At 45.9% G+C, this 22,810-nt stretch overlaps 1 protein-coding gene and 1 long non-coding RNA gene across 2 annotated transcripts in view; one reads left to right on the forward strand and one right to left on the reverse strand.

Moving 5' to 3' along the window:
- LOC143942862 (uncharacterized) overlaps window positions 1-22,810 on the reverse strand; it is a 57,130-nt gene that overhangs the window by 23,314 nt on the left and 11,006 nt on the right. The window contains exons 2-3 of the mRNA XM_077464268.1: window positions 4,482-4,532; window positions 763-810 (exon numbers count right to left, since the gene is read on the reverse strand). Coding sequence (XP_077320394.1) covers window positions 763-810; window positions 4,482-4,532 — 99 coding nt within the window. The remainder of the gene's footprint in view (window positions 1-762; window positions 811-4,481; window positions 4,533-22,810) is intronic.
- Window positions 1-22,810, forward strand: part of LOC143942864 (uncharacterized) — a 41,060-nt gene that overhangs the window by 1,638 nt on the left and 16,612 nt on the right. Inside the window, exon 2 of the long non-coding RNA XR_013264852.1 lies at window positions 3,951-4,205. This is a non-coding gene — a long non-coding RNA (uncharacterized LOC143942864). The remainder of the gene's footprint in view (window positions 1-3,950; window positions 4,206-22,810) is intronic.

Here is a 22,810-nt window from a genome sequence, read left to right on the forward strand (position 1 = left end):
TCACCTATGCTTTATGCGACTTATGTTATAGCCGCTACACAACGTATTTGCACCTTATGCGACTTTGTATAGCTAGCACTTTACTTCACTATATGCACCTTTATATGGACATTTGATATAAATAATTTTCCGTCAACTCAGACCACTGTTCAAACTTTATACGTTTTTTTTCGCATTTAGTCCTCAGCACTATTGCACCTTGCTATTTATTTTTTAACTTATTTTAATAATTTTTTTTTTTTTTTTACGTTATTATTTTTTATGTTTTCCATTAACTGTTGCACTTTCTATTATAATATCATCAATGGTTATGAATTATTTTTACCCCTATGTAGTGATGTGTATGCTAAATCACTGATCCATGGTACCATATGATTATTATATTTTATCTTTGTCATATATTTGATATATTATTAGCCATCATCTACTTACCTGCATATATGCTTTTTTCATTTACTATATTCACCTTCGTTGGTTTTATTTGAATTTTATTTATACAAGTTTACACAACACACAACTATTTTAAATTGATATATTTTCTAGTACAGCGCATCACTATTCCTGTATCAATCACTACTGAATACTCACCATTTGATCAGTTTGGTGATGAGATGCGAATTGCTAGAGATAAACAATGCTGTTGGCATTTTATCCTTCTCTTTATTGCTCAGTGCAAAATATTTAAAGATCTGCTTTGCAATCTGCTACGTTCAGGATTCTGAATCTGATGGCATAATAAAGTAAATAGGGGTGCATAGTTACCATAGGTGAATGTTGTTGTTTCCTCTTCATAGTTGTCTGAAAAAAGATCTACAGACATAGAAAATAGTAAGCACACCTCATATAAGCAAAGACACTATAGAGGTCTATTTATAAAAGATTTGTTGGATGAATGGGACAAGCATTTGGCTAGCTGTGACAAATTCTGACTATATTTTGCTTCATACAGTAATTTTCTATGATCATCAGCTCCATCTAATATCCATAATATGTTATTTTTCCTGATTATGGTATTTCTAAAAAACGATTGCATTATGGCCATTAGATAGAGCCGATTATCATAGGTAATCACTGTATTTAGCTAAATATGGTCAGAATTAGACACAGCTGAGTGAATGCTTCTTGTCACTTCTGCCTAGAAGCACTAGGGTCGTCACCATCGAAACCCAACCACGACTGCACCTGGTTGGAGTTTCCCTGTGCCTGTGCGGGTTTCCTCCAGGTACTCCAGTTTCCTCCCACACTCTAAAGACATGCTGGTAGGTTGGAGAAATGGATTCTAGACAGCCGCACTCCTTTATTGTAATGAATAGTCAACGTTCGTGTGACAACAAAAGCTGATGCTATTAACGACATCATTGTTGCTTAGTCATGAGCTATGACTAAGCAACAATGATGTTGTGAAACGCGTCAGCTGTTTGTCCTGCTTCTGTTGTCACATGAACGTTTACTACTCATTGCAATAAAGGCTTTTATCGGAGTGTGGCTGTCCAGAATCCATTTCTTCAATATTGCTTGTGCTGAGCCTGTACCTGGCTTCAACTTTGAGGAGGGCATTTTCTTCAGTACACCACCTAGAGCGGTTCACCTTTTTCATCACATGCTGGTAGGTTAATTGGATTCTGTCTAAATTGGCCCAATTGTGTATATGTGTGAATGTGAGTTAGGTACCTTATGCCGCGTACACACGATCAAACAAGCGGGTGGAAAAGTCCGGCAAACTGAAGTCCACCAGACAATCCCCCCGTGTGTAGCCTCCGGCATACTTTTTTGACCCGAAAGTACGGCGGACTTAGAAAGTAATTTTGCACTCCAATCTTCCGGCCGGACTCGCATTTCAGCGGACAATCTGGCCGCGTGTATGCCAGTCCGCCGTACTTTTGAAATGAGCGGACTTTTCCCGCCCGGAGAAAAGTCCACTCATTTCGAGCGGGTCTCTAGGTAGGCGGGGCCCTGCGAAGGAGACGTCGCTGGCCCCGCCGCCTGGTATGGACTTAAAGGGGAACCCCAACACCGAAAAAAATCGGCGTGGGGGCTCCCCCAGGTCCACATCAGACCCTTGTCCGAGCACGCTACCCGGCCGGCCAGGAAAGGGGGGGATGAGCGAGTGGCCCCCCCTCCTGAGCCGTACCAGGCCGCGTGCCCTCAACATGGGGGGTGCCTTGGGGAAGGGGGGGCCGCGCAGCCCCCCCACCCCAAAGCACCTTGTCCCCATGTTGATGAGGACAAGGGCCTCTTCCCGACAACCCTGGCTGTTGGTTGTCGGGGGCGGCGGGCGAGGGGCTTATCGGAATCCGGGAGCCCCCTTTAATAAGGGGGCCCCCGGATACTGGCTCCCCACCCTATGTGAATGAGTATGGGGTACAATGAACCCCTACCCATTCACCTGTAAAATAAAGTACAAAAAAAAAACACAACACACAAGATAAAATAGTTTATTGCACAGCTCCGGGTGTCTTCCGTCTTCGGGGGTCTTCTCGCCGGACTCCTCCGCTATCTTCTTGTAGCTCTTTTACTAGCGGAGGAGCCCGGCTTTCTTCCTCGCCGCTGCCCTTCTTCCGACTTCGGGGGTCTTGTCCCCCTCTTCGGTTCTTCTGCCGGGCCACCGCGCCTTCTTCTAGCTCTTTTACAGGCAGTGGCCTGGTCTTCTGTCGCCGCTGCCGCCGCCACCGCCTTCTGTTCTCTTCTTCTTCTTCAGATGTCGCCTTGCCAAGTCCTCCGCTCACAATGACGGGGACCGGGCACGTGGCGACTCATATAGGGACATCCCGGATGATGTTCCCGCCCATTATGGTGTCACAGTCCCAGAGGATGCTGGGACTGTGACATCATAATAGGCGGGGACATCATCCGGCGATGTCTTTATATAAGTCGCCGCGTGCCCGGTCCCCGTCATTGTGAGCGGAGGACTCGGCGAGGCAACATCTGAAGAAGAAGAAGAAGAGAACAGAAGAACAGAAGTCGGCAGCGACGACAGCGGCAGCGGCGACAGAAGAACCGAAGAGGGGGACAAGACCCTCGAAGTCGGAAGAAGGGCGGCGGCGAGGAAGAAAGCCGGGCTCCTACGCTAGTAAAAGAGCTACAAGAAGATAGCGGAGGAGTCCGGCGAGAAGACCCCCGAAGACGGAAGACCCCCGGAGCTGTGCAATAAACTATTTTATCTTGTGTGTTGTGTTTTTTTTTGTACTTTATTTTACAGGTGAATGGGTAGGGATACATTGTACCCCATACTCATTCACATAGGGTGGGGGGCCAGTATCCGGGGGCCCCCTTAATAAAGGGGGCTCCCGGATTCCGATAAGCCCCTCGCCTGCAGACCCTGACAACCAACGGCCAGGGTTGTCGGGAAGAGGCCCTTGTCCTCATCAACATGGGGACAAGGTGCTTTGGGGTGGGGGGGCCGCGCGGCCCCCCCTTCCCCAAGGCACCCCCCATGTTGAGGGCACGCGGCCTGGTACGGCTCAGGAGGGGGGGGGGGCGCTCGCTCGTCCCCCCCTTTCCTGGCCGACCGGGTAGCGTGCTCGGACAAGGGTCTGATGTGGACCTGGGAGGACCCCCACGTTGATTTTTTTCGGCGTTGGGGTTCCCCTTTAAGTCCATACCAAGCAGCGGGACCAGCGACTTCTCCTTCGCAGGCCCCGCCTACCTGGAGACGCGCTCGAAATGAGCGGACTTTCCTCCGCGTGCGTGGGCGAGTCCGTTCATTTCAAAAGTAGGGCGGATAGTACGGCGGACTTAGTGCGCCGTATTAGTCCGCTGAAAAAGTGCTGTGTGTGGGCAAGTAGCTCAATCGGAAAGTCCGATGGACAGTCTGGCGGGAAGTCCGCCAGACTAAGTCCGTCGGATAGACGGCTACGTGTGTACGCGGCATTAGACTGTAAGCTCCTTGAGGCCAGGGACTGATGTGAATGTATAATATACTGTTTTCCCACTTTTCCAATTTCTACCAGAGTACTGCAATTCAAGTTGGGTGGCAATGCATCTCCAGCCACTTACCTGTGGTAGCAGCCCTCTGACTCTTCCAGCCGCGTGCCTGTGGTAGCAGCCCTATGACTCTTCCAGCCGCTTGCCTGTGGTAGCAGCCCTCTGACTATTCCAGCCGCTTGCCTGTGCTGCCAATCCAGAGATCCCTCCAGCTGTTTGCGTGTGGACCCAAACCTACCCTGGACTTCTTTGTAAGAGATGCTGTCACAGAAGCTATGCAGGTACCTGTTTATGTACTCTACTGTCTACTGGAGTTTTGGCCGTCCTGTTGCTAAAGGGCACTGTTCTGCCACCTAGCATCCTTATTGAGTTGCATAGACATTGCTCCTATGAGCTCCTGTTTGTACAGCTTCATAATCAGTTTAACATTATTCTGTACTCTAGGCACATCCTTTTTGCCATTTTGACCCTGTTGGCATTGTTGTTCCTATTCTGCACCTGTTTAGTACAGGTTCAAGTTAAAGCTACTTGTCTGACTGTTTGTCTATTTCCCCTACCTTGTAAATGAAAGCCATGCGTTGATGACCCTGAAGGATCTTCACCGCTCACTGCAAAAAGAGTTACAGAAATGGAAAATAGTGAATACACATAATACAGTGCAAGTACAAAATTAAGGGGTTTACTTCTAAGGCAATGGTATAGCTTTACTGCTCACTTATGAAGGGATGAGCCACGGGTGATGTCACCATGCCTCCCGCCAGAGCTGGGAGCTAAAAATCCAGTGGGTATGCACTCTTGGCAATGGGCTAGAGTGCGTTCTTGCAGTTTTTCAAGCTCCCAGCTCTACTAGGAGGTACATTGATGTTACCTGTGCCTGCTGGAAGTGTCAGAGACCAGGACTGAGATGACATTTTTTTTAGGTGAGTGGTTTGTTTCACAGATTCTGGTGGGAAGGCAAGGGGCCGGCAAAGAAAGTGGACCTTCTATTTGCCATGGAAGGTCTACTTTAACTCTGTGAGGCATGGTATAAATGGGCCACAAATGGAAGCCATTGTACTGATTACGACTGCGGACTACAATTAAGAGTAGACAGCAATATCTCCTTTCTGTTATAAATCAACCCCTTTTGGTGTTAAAGTGGACCTATCATTAAAATTCATTCTTCTCATGAATCAATATCCAAATGCCACCATTAAATTGCATCACTATTTTGAGTTAACAGATCCCAATTTTACGAAAAAGAAAAAAACTGCTGCTTCTTAAAAAGCCTAAAGCTTGCAAAGGATGGGAGTGCCATACTAGCTTGTATAGTCCTTTGACAGGTTTTATTTTGCAATAGCCAATGTGTTTCGGGGGCTCAGCATGTGCCATTCATAAGGGCTAAAAAATGAACTGTGTAGACATCTGTATTGCTTTTCTAATCCAGGCATCTACATGATCTATTTTTTTCCCTGATGAAGGGCAAGTGCTGAGCTCCTGAAACGTGGTGGAAAAACAAAAGGGCTCTATAAGCTGGTGTGGTACTCCCATCCTTTAAAAACTTTAGCAGGACCCCACGTTTGCAGGTGAGCAGCCTGTAACACCAAAAACCACCCAACATATTATAACGTATCTCCATAAGGTACAGCTCTCCTCTAAATCACATGGCCTGTGACTACCAATCACTGCCGTAGAGCAGGTGTTGGCAAACTATGGCTCGGGGCCACACACCTCAGTGCACGTAATGAATTCACGTGCACCCGGTTCGCGGACATTTTAAGTAAGAGCAGAGCAGAGTAGGGAGCAGGAAGCTGAATGAGAACACAGGAGAGACACACAGCAGTGCTAATAAGACAGCAAGAGCTTTTGGAGTTAACTTTCCAGGTGATTGGTAGCTAGGTGGTCCTAGCAACCAATCACAAGCTTGTTAATATGAAATATTAACACCGGAAGCTCCCGCTGTCTTATCAGTGCTGCTATGTGTCTCTCGTGTTCTCATTCAGCTTCCTGCTTCCTACTCTACTCTGTCTCCCTCTCTGTATGAGGCAAGCTAGGAACGGGCAGAACTGCAGGGGCACTGTATATTATGCAGGGGGTGTGTGCAAGGGGGGGCTGTGTAATATGCAGAGGGGGCTAGATAGGGGGGGTGATGTGTGATGTGCAGGGGGGGCTTTGTAATATGCAGGGGAGCTGTGTAATGTAAAGGGGTCCAGAGGTACGGGGGCTGTGTAATGTAAAAGGGTCCAGAGGTACGGGGCTGTGTAATGTAAAGGGGTCCAGAGGTGCAGGGGCTTTGTAATGTAAATGGGTCCAGAGGTGCAGGGGCTTTGTAATGTAAAGGGGTCCAGAGGTGCAGGGGGCTGTGTAATGTAAAGGAAACCAGTGGTGTGGGGCTGAGTAATGTAAAGGGGTCCAGAGGTGCAGGGGTATATGTAATGTAAAGGGCTCCAGAGGTGTGGGGTGTTGTGTAATGTAAAGGGAACCAGAGGTGCGGTGCTGTGTAATGTAATGGAGTCCAGAGGTGCAGGGGGCTGTGTAATGTAAAGGGGTCCAGAGGTGCAGGGGAATATGTAATGTAAAGGGCTTCAGAGGTGCAGGGTGTTGTGTAATGTAAAGGGAACCAGAGGTGCGGTGCTGTGTAATGTAAAGGGGTCCAGAGGTGCAGGGGATTGTGTAATGTGAAGGGGTCCAGAGGTGCAGGGGGCTGTGTAATGTAAAGGTAACCAGAGGCTATGCACAGGTAAATGCGGCCCTCCATGCATTCACGTACATTGAATCCGACCCTTAAGTGGAAAAAGGTTGCTGACCCCTACCATTGTTTTCCACCAGCCAATAAAATATAATTAAAATGGCTTTGATAAAAAATATATATAAAAAGATATAAAAAGCCATACATAACAACAAGGTTTCTATTACATTTTTACAGACAGGCAACATTGTTTCACATAAGGCTGTTCTCTTTCACATACACTATATATCTAAGAAACGTCAACAAGATTACAGATGACCCCCCCCCCCACCTTTCATATCAATATCAGACCCACATTCTAGATAGTGGTCTAGTGTGGATTTTTAAGAGCAATACCATGCAAAAAAAAGAAACCCCCCCCCCCCAAATCCTTATCAGACCCCAGGGGCGGACTGACAACTCATGGAGCCCCCGGGCAATAGGAGATTATGGGGCCCCCAAGCAATCAGAGATTATGGGGCCACACAGTATACAATCACACAGTATACACAGACATGTTTCTATTGGCTGAGAAGGTACTGGAGAGGTGGGGCAGCTATAATCTCAGGATTTTTAGACCAAAAGGATGTCGGTAAGGGACATTTCAGAGACAGATGTAAAAAAAAAACACAAATTTTTACATACTGTCCCTGGTTTTACTGAGGCTGGCAACCCTGATGGGGCCCCCTAGTGGCCCAGGGCCCTCGGGCAGTGCCCGAGTGGCCGAATGGTCAGTCCGCTCCTGTCAGACCCTTATCATAGACCTCTGGTATGGATATTTAAGGAGGGCCTCATACAAAAAATAAAGAAAAACTAAAATAATGGCATAGGGCCTTTATCCTGATATTCGGTAGGCTTCCAGGGTAAAGGAGGAGCAGCAAGTGCACCCCCCCCCACACTCACACACACACGTGCTGAAGGCCTCTACTGGGCCACATGACCTTAACATTGGAAGGGACCCCCCTGGTAAAATCACTTTGTCCTCATGTTGATGAGAACAAGGACCTCATCTCCACATCTGGCTTGATATTCCCAGATATCCAACCCCTACATGAATGAGTAAAGGCTGCATAGTACCTCTTGTTACCTATTTACAAAATAAATGACAACATAAAAGGGTTATTTACTAAAACTGCAGGGTGCACAATCTGGTGCAGCTCTGCATAGAAACCAATCAGCTTGCAGATTTTATTGTCAAAGCCTAAGTGAACAAGCTGAATTTAGAAGCTGATTGGCTACCATGCACAGCTGCACCAGAGTCTGAGTGCTTTAGTATTAATACATCTCCCCCACAGTTACATAGTTAGTCTAGTTGAAAAAAAGACAAGTCCATCCAGTTTAACCAATAGAAGGGGAGAAAAAAAATGATTTGTAATCGTATACAGTGCCTTGAAAAAGTATTCACACCCCTTGACATTTTCAACATTGACTCTGCTAAAGCTTTCCCAACTTCTTCACCATCCCAGGCTAGTGGAAAAGGCTGCTCTGGTACTTCTTAAGTCTCCACAGAACCTGGCCTCTAATAAAAGGATTGCCCCTTGCTGGCAACTGGGTCCCCTTTACCTCTGACTCTGGTTCTTGTTCAGGAGTGGTCGTCTCAGACGGCAACTGCTTTCCTTTATCTGTGTCAACTACTTGGTTCCCCAGTAGGCAGAACCCCCTGCAACTTGGTTGGGCTCCAAGCCTGAAGACCCCAACTCCGCGCTGCTTGCTTCCAACCTGGATAGGCCTCAGACTGCTAAGCAGCCAGGTACTCCCAGATAGGCCTCAGGCTTCTGGCCTAGGAGCAGGGAGCTTTTCAACACACGTCCACCCAGACAGCCATCCAGGTGGCACAGAACCCCGATCACCTGACCCCCTCCCAAATAAATAGGCTTTCCCAGTAGGCCAAGGGCAAAGAAACCCCTGCCAACTGGCTGAGACAACCCATCCCCTCCTAGTCTGGATTTACTAAGCCCTTGTCAATCTAATGCCATAGGTAACAATGCCACCTAGTGACAGAAGAGAGAGGTGCATAAAACCCAGATTTAGGAAAAGGTCAGTGGATCTCCCTAACAATCAGCCAGGCTGGTTACCGCCGAGCAAACTAAATTTGTTAGTAACCCTGCTTCTAACACCAGGGTGCTACACTGATAATCAGGACACCGGTGATCGGTGCTCTGATGATCAGTGTAGATGTCCCATTAGTGGATTACCGCTTACCGACTTCTCCTCTCCTCATGCGCTGTCAGTGTGAGGAGAGGATTATCGATAACTGACGAATCCTGTTTACACTGCGATCAGCTGTGATTGGACACAGAGCTGATCACTTGGCTGTGATTGGCTGTTTAGACCAATCTGTAAGCAGCTGTGTCCGAAAGACAGAGCGATCACAAAGCACTCCTGATGCATGCCCTGGGGCACACGGGGAAGCAGGGTTCTGGGAGGGCGTCAATAGATGCCCCTCCCAGAAATGTGCGACTGCAGTGTAGCTGTCATTTGGCTATAGCGCGGTCAGGAAGAGGTTAAATAAAATCAGTGGTTAAATATATACATATTATACAGCTTGTATAACAGTGTAAATTTGTTGTCCCCTTCAAAATAACTCAACACACAGCCATTAATGTCTAAACCGCTGGCAACAAAAGTGAGTACACCCCTAAGTGAAAATGTCCAAATTGGTCCCAAAGTAGAGCTGCACGATTCTGGGAAAAATGAGAATCACGATTCTTTTGCTTAGAATGAAGATCACGATTCTCAAAAAACTAAATCTAAAAATTTACAATCTCTGAGAACATTAGGTTATCAAACCAAACGACAATAAAATAAGCCATACAGGAAAGGGAGATCATCACTATAACACTGGATAACACATGAATGTGATTTTGCATGTAGTGGCCACGTCCCTGGATTGTATAGAACATACAAAGGACTGTTCCCCCTTGGATGGAACTTTTAAAGCCACAAAAAAACACTGAAGTGCATTAGAAATTTGATTTATTTTACCGTATTTATCGGCGTATAACATGCCCTTCTTTTTCCCCCTAAAATCAGGGGGAAATTGGGGGTGCGTGTTATATGCCGACCCCCCCCGCTATTTTTAACCCTTTCTGCCGCTCTCTGCGGCTTCCAGGTATTCTCGGCTGCGCTCACCTGTTCTCGCCTATCTTTGGCCGTTCTCAGATATTTTTGGCCGCACTCGGCCGTTCTCGGCGGCCGCCGAGAATGGCCGGGTGTGGCCGAAAATAGCCGAGAATGGCCAAAAATAGCTGAGAACTGCTGAGTGCGGAAAATACCCGAAAGCCGCCGAGAGCGGCCGAGAGTTACCGAGCGCCGCCGAGATACACAGGACATCCGCTCTGTATCTCGGCGGCGCCATTTTTAAATGGCAAAGCCACAGACAAGACTGCAAATGACTGACAAGGTGCAATGCAAGGCTACAAATGACTGACAAGGCTAAATGCAAGGCTTCAAATGATTGACAAGGCTAAATGCAAGGCTGCAAATGACTGACAAGGCTGCAATGGAAGGCTGCAAATGACTGACAAGGCTGCAATGGAAGGCTGCAAATGACTGGCAACGCTGCATTGATGGGCATTTAAATGTAATTTTTTTTCCTTAAACTTCCCTCCTAAAAGTTTTTTTTCTTTTAAATTACCTCCTAAACTTGGGGTGCGTGTTATACGCCGGTGCGTGTTATACGCCGATAAATACAGTAAATAAAGATAGATCACATAATGATCAATGGTTAAAAAGCATAATTTGTGTTGCTTTGTTTGTCACATGTATTATACCACATCTAGTGGTTTATGCCTTTAACCATTGATCATTGATGTTGTGTGATCTATCTTTTTATGTAAAAATAAATCAATTTTCTAACACGCTTCAGTGTTTGTGGCCTTAAAAGCCCCATCCAAGGGGGATTGGGGAACAGTCCTTTGTTCTAAAATAAGCCATAGTAGTACTCTGGCTTCAATCAAACAAATTTTAAAGAAATGACAATGAATGTAATGAAAAACAATGTGAAAGAAAGAAATTACAATTACATTAAAAAAACATTCAGGTAGGTAGTATCATCATGATACCTGAATGTTTTTGAATGTAATTGTAATGTCAGATAAAATTTTGTGGCTTCAGTGCAGAACGGCGACAAGTGACAATGTTGCCCCCTGTGCTAAAAACCCTTTCAGAAGGGGAACTGGTTGCAGGAATGCAAAGGTATTTTCTGGCCAGTGCAGACAATCTCGGATACTGATCCTTGTCCTCCACCAGACTAACGGATCATCTTCACTGTCAGTGTTGCCTAAGAACAGAACAGATAAGAGTGTAGCTCCAAGGACAAGCTTTCGGATTGTTGTTGGTGTGAGCCTGAGGCTGGATCTGGTGCCCCTTCACTTGCTGATTTGAAAAAGCTACCCAAGCTCTTTCGAGCCTTCTTTGCATGACATTGACCACTAGGAGTTGTAGAGGGGGCTTTCCTTAACTGTTGGTAGCTTTGACGTCTCCTCTTGTAGTCTGTTCTGGACAGCAGTTTTGTTATCTTCGTTAACGTAAGTTATCTTAAACCTGGGATCAAGGGTTGTGGCTATGTCGAGAAGGTCTTGTGTTTTTGGGTCCTGATATTTTTCCTCCAGATACCCCATTATCTTTGATTTCATTGTGCAAATAAGATCAGAGTCGCCTTCCTTAACAGCCAAAACAGAAGACTGGAATAGGTGTAGAGCAGGTTATAGACATACTGCTCTCCTGAAAGAGCATCTGTGAAGTCTGCCAGTGGGGTGAGAGTCTTGTCCACAGCCTCCAGGATCTCTAGGTCTTGCCATGTTGGCAAGAGGTGCCTAGCCTTGGGGTCAGAAGAGAGGACATGGGTGATGGCAGCTTGCTGCTCAAGTATCCTCCTCACCAAAGCCTGCCTAGATCCCCACCTTGTTGGGCGCTCTGTCTTGAGCTTGTGGTCTGGTAAACAGAGTTGTTTCTGTGCCTCAGAAAGCTCCCTCTTCCTCCTCCAACTATAGCTAAAACACCCGACAAGCTTTTTGCACAAACCCATTGCACGCTCAATTCGTGGGTCCTTCATTGCATTCTATATTGTGAGATGAAGCCTATGGCCAAAAGACTGCAATTGTGTCCAGTGATTTATGGATATGGCCTTTACAATGTTGCTTCCATTGTCTGTAGTGATGTACATAAGATTCTCCTCCAATTTCCAGTTGATGAGAGCATCCTTTAATCCCTGCGCCAAAGCTTCGCCAGCGTGGTCCTCAGGGAAAAACCCAGTTTGTAGGCACCGACTTGTCATCTCAAAATCATCAGTAGCCTCCCTGGCGGTATTCCCGAGTCTGGCTCGGGGTAAGATTTAAATACCATAGACTCGGGACGCATGGGGACGGAGTTCGGCGCCAAATTCAAAAAGTAAAATACACAGTATAGATACAGTATACTGCAATCTTACAGATTACAGTACTGTATCAAATAATTACACACCCCTTTGTCCCCAGTGGTATGCCCAGTGTCCTGCATATTATAAATACTGTTCTTTATGCCTGGAAACTGGAGATTGTCCATAGCAACCAAAAAATGTCTGTTTTCATCAAAAGTGCTTATAGACCAGCTAGAAAACAGCGATAATAAATTAAAATCACTGGCAGAATTGAGCGATAGTGATTTGTGGGGAAATTCATCAAACACTAAAAGTAATGAAAATGACAAATTCTGCAACTCAGCACATTTCAGTGTTTTTGATTTGATTACATTATTGAATAATTTTTATTATTATTATATTATTATTTGTTATAATTATTTATAGTTATTTATTATATATATATATATATATATATATATATATATATATATATATATATATATTATAATTTATAAATTTCATATTTCAAATTTTATCATACCCAGGATGTCTATTAGACTCTGGTTTGGACAGATTTAAGTGAATTATTTCTAAGAATTACAGGCCTACAATATAAAACGCCAAATTTCAATGCAAAATAATGGTACCGCTTTCAGCACCTAAAATCTGAAATAATCGTACCGCCAGGGAAGTTAACCAGTTGCCGACCGCCGCACGCCGATGTACGTCGGTACAATGGCACGGGCAGGCATAAGGACATACATGTACGTCCCTTGCCTCCCGCGGGTCGGGGGCCCGATCGGGCCCCCGCCCGGTGCCTGCGGCGGTCGGAATTCGTACGGGAGCGATCCCGGACGAGGGGACGGCCATTCATTCATGGCCACCCCCTCGCGATCGCTCCCGACGAATAGAAATCCCCGGTGACATCACTTCCTCTCCTGTAATGTAAACACAGGAGAGGAAGTGATGTATTCTCTCCTCCGTGTCGGTATTTTTCGTTCCGACACGGAGGAGAACGGATCAGTAAGTTGCACCAACACTCACACACACAGTAGAACATGCCAGGCACACTCACACCCCCCCTTTACCCCCCGATCACCCCCCCAATTACCCCTGCCCCCCAGTCACAGTGACACCAATGTCATTTTTTTTTTTTTTTTTTTTTGCATTGGTGTCATTTGTGACTGTAATAACTGTTAGGGCAGTTAGAGTTAGCCCCCTTTAGTTCTAATGTACCCCCCTAACCCCCCCAATAAAGGTTTAACCCCGTGATCACCCCCCGTCGCCAGTGTCACTAAGGCTGGGTTCACATTGCAGCGGTTTATGAGAACGAATGTGATTCGCACCGCACTGCAGTGCAAATCACATCCGATCTCTGTGCGATTCGAGTTCAGCCATTCGCCGCACCCGCCGCACCCGCCGCACCCGCCGCAAATTCGCACGGGACCCTTTTTTTGGCCCGCAGCAGAATCGGATCGCATGGGTGTTCACACCATGCGATCCGAGTTTGCAGATCGCACTGCGATATGCGAACTGATCTGGGGGTGTCAGTAACATTTCACTGACACTCCCAGCAGTTCGCATAGGGCAGTGTGAACTGCCGCCGGGAGGCATGCGATGCGGGAACCCGCCGCGGATTCGCGGCGTTTCCGCATCGCTCCAGTGTGAACCCAGCCTAATAAGCGATCATTTTTCTGATCGCCGTATTAGTGTCACAGGTGACGCTAGTTAGGCAGGTAGGTATTTAGGTTCGCCGCAGCTTTTTATAGCGCCAGGGACCCCCATATACTACCGCATAAAGCCCCCTGATTGCCCCCTAGTTAACCCTTTCACCAGTGATCACCATATAACTGTTACAGGTGACGCTGGTTGGTTAGTTATTTTTTTATAGTTTCAGGGCACCCGCCATTTATTACCTAATAAAGGTTTAACCCCCTGATCACCCGGCGGGTGTCATTTGTGACTAATAACTGTTAGGGCAGTTAGGGTTAGCCCCCTTTAGTTATAAGGTACCCCCCTAACCCCCCAATAAAGGTTTAACCCCGTGATCACCCCCCGTCGCCAGTGTCACTAAGGCTGGGTTCACATTGCAGCGGTTTATGAGAACGGATGTGATTCGCACCGCACTGCAGTGCAAATCACATCCGATCTCTGTGCGATTCGAGTTCAGCCATTCGCCGCACCCGCCGCAAATTCGCACGGGACCCTTTTTTTGGCCCGCAGCAGAATCGGATCGCATGGGTGTTCACACCATGCGATCCGAGTTTGCAGATCGCACTGCGATATGCGAACTGATCTGGGGGTGTCAGTAACATTTCACTGACACTCCCAGCAGTTCGCATAGGGCAGTGTGAACTGCCGCCGGGAGGCATGCGATGCGGGAACCCGCCGCGCATTCGTGGCGTTCCCGCATCGCTCCAGTGTGAACCCAGCCTAATAAGCGATCGTTTTTCTGATCGCTGTATTAGTGTCACAGGTGACGCTAGTTAGGCAGGTAGGTATTTAGGTTCGCTGCAGCTTTTTATAGCGCCAGGGACCCCCATATACTACCGCATAAAGCCCCCTGATTGCCCCCTAGTTAACCCTTTCACCAGTGATCACCATATAACTGTTACAGGTGACGCTGGTTGGTTAGTTATTTTTTTATAGTTTCAGGGCACCCGCCATTTATTACCTAGTCTCACTAGTGTACCCCTAAATTTAGGGGTGTCTACTTTCCAAAATGGGGTCATTTGGGGGGGTTTGTGCCATCTTGGCATTTTATGGCCTTCAAAACTGTAACGCCCTTAGAAAGCCTGAAGGCGGTGCTTGGTTTTCGGGGCCCCGTACGCGGCTAGGCTCCCAAAAAGTCCCACATATGTGGTATCCCCATACTCAGGAGAAGCAGCAGAATTTATTTTGGGGTGTCATTTCACATATGCCCATGGCATGCGTGAGCAATATATCATTTAGTGACAACTTTGTGAAAAAAAAAAAAAAAAAAAAAAAGTTTGTAATTTTCCCGCAACTTGTGGCAAAATATAAAATATTCCATGGACTCAACATGCCTCTCAGCAAATAGCTTGGGGTGTCTACTTTCTAAAATGGGGTCATTTGTGGGGGTTTTGTGCCATCTTGGCATTTTATGGCCTTCAAAACTGTAATAGGTAGTGAGGAGTGAAATCAAAAAATTACGCCCTTAGAAAGCCTGAAGGCGGTGCTTGGTTTTCGGGGCCCCGTACGCGGCTAGGCTCCCAAAAAGTCCCACATATGTGGTATCCCCGTACTCAGGAGAAGCAGCAGAATTTATTTTGGGGTGTCATTTCACATATGCCCATGGCATGCATGAGCAATATATCATTTAGTGACAACTTTGTTAAAAAAAAAAAAAAAAAAAAAAAGTTTGTAATTTTCCCGCAACTTGTGGCAAAATATAAAATATTCCATGAACTCAACATGCCTCTCAGCAAATAGCTTGGGGTGTCTACTTTCTAAAATGGGGTCATTTGTGGGGGTTTTGTGCCATCTTGGCATTTTATGGCCTTCAAAACTGTAATAGGTAGTGAGAAGTGAACTCAAAAATTTACGCCCTTAGAAAGCCTGAAGGCGGTGCTTGGTTTTCGGGGCCCCGTACGCGGCTAGGCTCCCAAAAAGTCCCACATATGTGGTATCCCCATACTCAGGAGAAGCAGCAGAATTTATTTTGGGGTGTCATTTCACATACGCCCATAGCATGTGTGAGCAATATATCATTTAGTGACAACTTTGTGTAAAAAAAAAAAAAAATTTTTTTTTTTGTCATTATTCAATCGCTTGAGGCAAAAAAATAAAATATTCAATGGGCTCAACATGCCTCTTATCAATTTCCTTAGGGGGTCTACTTTCCAAAATGGGGTCATTTGGGGGGGTTTTGTACTGCCCTGCCATTTTAGCACCTCAAGAAATGAGATAGGCAGTCGTAAACTAAAAGCTGCGTAAATTCCAGAAAACGTACCTTAGTTTGTAGATGTGACAACTTTTGCGCAAACCAATAAATATACAATTATTGACTTTTTTTTTACCAAAGACATGTGGCTGAATACATTTTGGCCTAAATGTATGACTAAAATTGAGTTTATTGGATTTTTCTAATAACAAAAAGTAGAAAATATCATTTTTTTTCAAAATTTGCGGTCTTTTTACGTTTATATCGCAAAAAATAAAAATCGCAGAGGCAATCAAATACCATCAAAAGAAAGCTCTATTTGTGGGAAGAAAAGGACGCAAATTTTGTTTGGGTACAACATTGCATGACCGCGCAATTACCAGTTAAAGCAGCGCAGTGCCAAAGTGTAAAAAGACCTCTGGTCATTTACCAGCAAAATGGTCCGGTCTGAAAGTGGTTAATGAAATGGATTGTTAAACTCATATATGGTTCCATTGCTCTGCTGGACCATAAATCTGAAGTTGCTGCAAAATTAAGTACATCTCGTAATTCAGTTGCAACTCTTTAACAACATTTGACCTATAGACCAGGGATTGCAACATGTGAAAAATAAGTACGAGAGGGCACTTGAAAGCACTTATTAAGGGTTTGAATTAGTTTTTTAAACCCCTCTTTTTCAACAGTGGTCACGGGAGCCATGTCTTTAGCCAGGTGAAATGTGATTGCTTCTGTTATTTCTTTGTTCCTGAGAGAGTTTGTTGGGTACGGTGTTGCATTAAATAATATTCCTTTAATTGACGTTTGTTTCGTACGTTTGCAGGTACTTTGTGATTGAGTAGTCTTCTTTTTCCCTACCGTCTCATATTCTTGTATGTGATTACGTTTCAGGTGATTAACCACTTTCAGACCGGACCATTTTGCTGGCTTAAGACCAGACCACTTTTTGCAATTCAGCACTGAGCCGCTTTAACTCACAATTGCGCGGTCGTGCGACGTTGCACCCAAACAAAATGGACGTAATTTTTTTCCCCACAAATAGAGCTTTCTTTTGATCACCTCTGCGGTTTTTATTTTTTGCGCTATAAACAAAAGAAGAGCGACAATTTTGAAAAAAACAGAATATTTTTTACTTTTTGCTATAATAAATATCCCATTAAAAAAAAAAAAAAAAAAAAAAAATTCCCTCAGTTTAGGCTGATATGTATTCTTCTACATATTTTTGGTAAAAAAAATCACAATAAGCCTATATAGATTGGTTTGCGCAAAAGTTATAGCGTCTACAAAATAGGGGATATATTTATGTCATTTTTTTTTTTTTTACTAGTAATGGCGGTGATCTGCGATTTTTTTTTTGTGACTGCGACATTGTGACGGACATATCGGACACTTTTGACAGATTTTTGGGACCATTCACATTTACACAGCGATCGGTTCTATAAAATTGCACTGATTACTGTGTAAATGTGACTGGCAGGGAAGGGGTTAACACCAGGGGACGCTGCAGGGGTTAATATGTTCCCTATGGGAGTTATTCTAACTGTGGGGGGAGGGGTCTCACAAGGGGAGGAGACCGATCAGTGTTCCTCTGTACTGGGAACACATCATTGGTCTCCTCTCCACTGACAGAATGTGGATCTGTGTGTTTACATACACAGATCCACGGTCCTGCTGTGTTCCCGGACAATCGCGGGTGCCCGGAGGACATCGCGGCTGCCGGGGACGCGTACCGGGTCCCGAACTACGCTGCGTGTGCCCCCTAGGCGGCCTGGAATTGGAGGACGTCATATGACCCCCACCCAGGATGGGAGATCCCATCTGTGGGCGTCATATGACTACGGGTGGGTAGGGAAGTGATAATCATGGGCGTCCGCAGGTAGGGGCAAGGGGGGTCAAGTGCCCCCCCAGAATCAGGGATTGAATCTTAAACTTAGCACAGTTGCGTCGCTATCGGGGTGTGGGCAGCATGCACCCGGGTGCCACCTGCCAGTGGGGTGAGGTGCTGTCAAGCCCCCCCATCAGTGTAGTGTGACTTCGGGCTCTTTTCCCTGCTCAGTCCAGCAGAGAACTCAGCAGTGCTGTGACAGAAGAAAGGCGAGCTGTAGGCTATCAGAGGCTTCCCCCACTTACCACCCCTTTCTCCTGTCAGGGACAGATGGTGAGAGAGATGGTGGCTCTCACCAGGTTCCCCACCCAGCTTCCTGCCCGCTCTGTTCCCTCCCTATTGGCCATAACTGAGGGCCAATTTAAAGGAGACTAGGAGAGGAGAGCATCATGGGACATGTAGTCCCAAAGATTGGTGGCCCCATTTTCCACAGGAAGGAGGCTACAGCTCAATCAAGAGAGAGATTGAAAGACTGCAGCCTGGAAAAAAGCTGAGGAAGAGAGTGCTACAGGACAAAGAATGAGGAGGGTGCTGGGTGGAAGCCAGGGAGAGAGCCACGCTGCCCAGCACCACCAGAAAGCGAGCCACACTGCCCAGCACCACCAGAGAGAGAGCCACACTGCCCAACGCCACCAGAGAGAGCCACGCTGCCCAGCTCCACCAGAGAGAGAGCCACGCTGCCCAGAGTCACCAGAGAGAGCCACGCTGCCCAGCTCCACCAGAGAGAGAGCCACGCTGCCAAGAGCCACCAGAGAGAGCCACGCTGCCCAGCGCCACCAGAGAGAGCCACACTGCCCAACACCACCAGAGAGAGACACACTGCCCAGCGCCACCATAGAGAGAAAGACTGAGCCACTACCAGGGTACAGACATGATACACTACTGACCAGAGTCACCCCCTGGGGAACCCAGAGTGAGCGATCATCCAGCCGGAGGGATCACTGCTGTAGCTTTGTGGGGTCTGGTAAGAGGGCCTTTTGGCCATTATCCATTACTTATCCTAGGGACTGTACTACGTCTGCAGTCTCTGACCAGGATAATGTGATAATGACTTGCGCATTGCTCTGCCTCTGAGTCTGCGCCTGTGGCAGCCTCTGCGCTGTCTGCATTGTCTGCACCGGCCTCTGCCTCACTCATTTTTCTACCACCAGGCACTGCAGGCAAATTGAGAGCGCACACTGTCATTTGCCTTAGTTTGAAAACACTTAAGTTGCAGCTAGCTATATGCACATGCATGCACTATGGCACTGACATTTAAAAGGCAAAAAACAGTGTTTTTTTTTTTAAGTCACACAACCTGGTGCTGTCATGGCTGGGCCCCACACCACTTGCAGATGACAGTCGGACAGGCTAGGCTATTAAATGTCACTGTTGCAGTGAGTGTGCCTGTGCTGATGTGCTAATAATATTCATAATAAGGGACAGTGGTCCACTCCTCGCTCGGCTCAATCACTCACAGGCTCGCATGCCCCACTTTAACCTCTTGAGATCCGCGCTATAGCCGAATGACGGCTACAGCGCGTACCAGCTTTGCCGGGATTGATGTCGTCCCGTGCACGAGCGGCCTGCGCGCCCCCTGAGGGGCGCGCGCGGCACGCTCTGTGATCGGCGAGTCTATGAGACTCGCCTGATCACGAATCCGAGCAAGGGGTCGTTCCCGACCCCTTACCACGTGATCAGCTGTCAGCCAATGACAGCTGATCATGTGATACAACGGAGCCGGTAATCACGGCCAGCGTATAAGTGCCCACCTGCCTCCTGCCAGTAACCCCCAGATGATTAATAAAGTGCCACACAGCAGTGCCACCCATCAGTGCCCATAGTGCCATCCAGCAGTGCCATACATCAGTGCCCACAGTGCCATACATCAGTACCCACAGTACCATACATCAATGCCCACAGTGCCACCTATCAGTGCCCACAATCTGCCTCAAAAACATTGCTGCACCTCAGTACCACATATCCATGCCCATCAGTGTCATCTACCAGTGCCCATCAGTGCCGCCCATCAGTGCCCAGCAGTGCCACCTATCAGAGCCACCTATCAGTGCCACCTATCAGTGCCCATCAGTCCCATCTATCAGTAGTACCCATCAGTGCCCCTTAGTGCCACCTATCCATGCCACCCATCCGTGCCACCCATCAGTGCCACCCATCAGTGCCCATCAGTGCCGCCTTATCTGTGCCCATCAGTACTGTCTTATCTGTGCCTATCGGTGCCACCTTATCTGTGCCTTTTAGTGTCGTCTTAACTGTGCCTATCAGTGCCCACCAGTGCCGCCTATCAGTGCCCACCAGTGCCGCCTATCAGTGCCCACCAGTGCCGCCTCATCAGCGCATTTCAATGAAGGAGAAAAATTACCTGTTTGCAAAATTTTATAACAAACTATTAAACATAAAAAAGCAAAGAAGAAGAAACTGCGCTACGGAATAAGAATGATATTGGTCGGAAGCAGCAATTCAAATGTACACCAAAAATACACTGAACAAAAAGAGAAAAAAAGAGAACTGCGCTAACCTCAAATGCCCAAAGTGAATGGGGTATGTGTATGTGCCAAACCCACGATATGAGTCTTATTGTCTTATCGTCTCTAAGACCACCTCAAAAATATAATGCATACTATTATATGTACAAATAAATGAAATTAAATACAAAAGTGGGACACAAATACGTGTCAATAATGTGAATTACCCAAACGCAATACAGATTGTGTAAATCTCTGTGCATATACCCCTAAAGTGAAAAAATTATTTTGTTTCCAATTTTTTTACATGAAATAAAATGTCAAAAAATATATATTCTGAGACACTATATAATGTCCATATAGTTGTGAACCAAAATATTATAAATTGTCCATATGGTACATAACACCGGTGAAGAAAAACTTCATATAAGAGCTGGATTAGGAGTGCACAAATTAGAAATCTTCTCCAGAAATATAATGTGCTTTTCCCATCACCGAATAAATGAATTGGCTCCTTACCAGATCCAAGCGACCCCCCGTTACAGAGGGTCACCACAGGCAAAAACAATCAAAGGATGTCCGGGTAACGGTTCCCCTCAGGCGATCCCGAATCCCTCACGCAATAGGGCTGTGGCTGTTGCTCCAAATGTCACTCCCAATTCAACGTAGTATCACATAGGGAAAAACATAGGCTCCAGATAGTGTAAAACCAATGATTTTAATTTGCCAAAAACGAACATATACACTTACATAAAAGACTTTAAAAACAGGTTCAAAACAGAGGCGTGCACCGGCCGGACACACGCCAACGCAGAGACCAACCCGTCCTTCCTGGTCTGAAAAGAACGAACACGACTGGGGTGACGTCGACGCGTTCGCACCGCCCTACGCGTTTCGTAATAATTTACGTCGTCCAGGGGCACGGGCGGCGTGCGACGTCACCCCTTTTATAACCAACAACATAACCAAGCCTCGCTTTGGGTCAGCGGCCATCTTAGATATCACATAAACGTTAGAAGTCAATGACCATGGGCCAAGCCTCACTCTCGATCCACGAACGTCATGTGTGTATATATATTCCCAACGAACGTCCTATAATTATGGACCAAGCCTCGTTCCCAAACGAACGTCATATGGTTGTGAACCAAGTCTCACTTCCAGATGATGGCCATATTGGAAGAGAGACATAGCAAGTTATTCTTATTTTTCCTGTGTACAAAGACAAGGCAGAGTATAGGTCCCAAATAGGGCATGAACAAAAATAAAATATAAAAATAAAGTGAATACAATAAAATAATAATCGAATAAAAATAAGAATAAGAATAATAAGAATAAGAATAAAATGGGGTGAAGTATCCCAAATTGGTATAAAGATACACCAAAAAAATTATATTTCTTGGTGCATTCACATGTCCATCAGATTCAGTTGAGAGATAGAGCAACATAAACATGTATTTCCAATTCCTTACTACCCCACATATGCCCCAGAGGTTAGCCTTGGGCATCCCAAACAAATGTTGAGGAATACAACTAAAAGTGAATCCCCGCCTGTGCCCCTGGACGACGTAAATTATTACAAAACGCGTAGGGCGGTGCGAACGTGTCGACGTCACCCCAGTCGTGTTCGTTCTTTTCAGACCAGGAAGGACGGGTTGGTCTCTGCGTTGGCGTGTGTCCGGCCGGTGCACGCCTCTGTTTTGAACCTGTTTTTAAAGTCTTTTATGTAAGTGTATACGTTCGTTTTTGGCAAATTAAAATCATTGGTTTTACACTATCTGAAGCCTATGTTTTTCCCTATGTGATACTACGTTGAATTGGGAGTGACATTTGGAGCAACAGCCACAGCCCTATTGCGTGAGGGATTCGGGATCGCCTGAGGGGAACCGTTACCCGGACATCCTTTGATTGTTTTTGCCTGTGGTGACCCTCTGTAACGGGGGGTCGCTTGGATCTGGTAAGGAGCCAATTCATTTATTCGGTGATGGGAAAAGCACATTATATTTCTGGAGAAGATTTCTAATTTGTGCACTCCTAATCCAGCTCTTATATGAAGTTTTTCTTCACCGGTGTTATGTACCATATGGACAATTTATAATATTTTGGTTCACAACTATATGGACATTATATAGTGTCTCAGAATATATATTTTTTGACATTTTATTTCATGTAAAAAAATTGGAAACAAAATAATTTTTTCACTTTAGGGGTATATGCACAGAGATTTACACAATCTGTATTGCGTTTGGGTAATTCACATTATTGACACGTATTTGTGTCCCACTTTTGTATTTAATTTCATTTATTTGTACATATAATAGTATGCATTATATTTTTGAGGTGGTCTTAGAGACGATAAGACACTAAGACTCATATCGTGGGTTTGGCACATACACATACCCCATTCACTTTGGGCATTTGAGGTTAGCGCAGTTCTCTTTTTTTCTCAAACTATTAAACATGATTTTTTTTTTTTTTTTAATTTTGCATCTTTTTTTGTTTGTTTAGCAAAAAATAAAACTCCCAGCTGTAATTAAATACCACCAAAAGAAAGCTCTATTTGTGGGAAAAAAATGATAAAAATGTCATT

Source organism: Lithobates pipiens, unplaced genomic scaffold (genome assembly GCF_037356315.1).
Source record: "Lithobates pipiens isolate NorthernLeopardFrog02 unplaced genomic scaffold, aLitPip1_a1.2 Scaffold_30, whole genome shotgun sequence".
NCBI classification, from domain to species: Eukaryota; Metazoa; Chordata; class Amphibia; order Anura; family Ranidae; genus Lithobates; species Lithobates pipiens.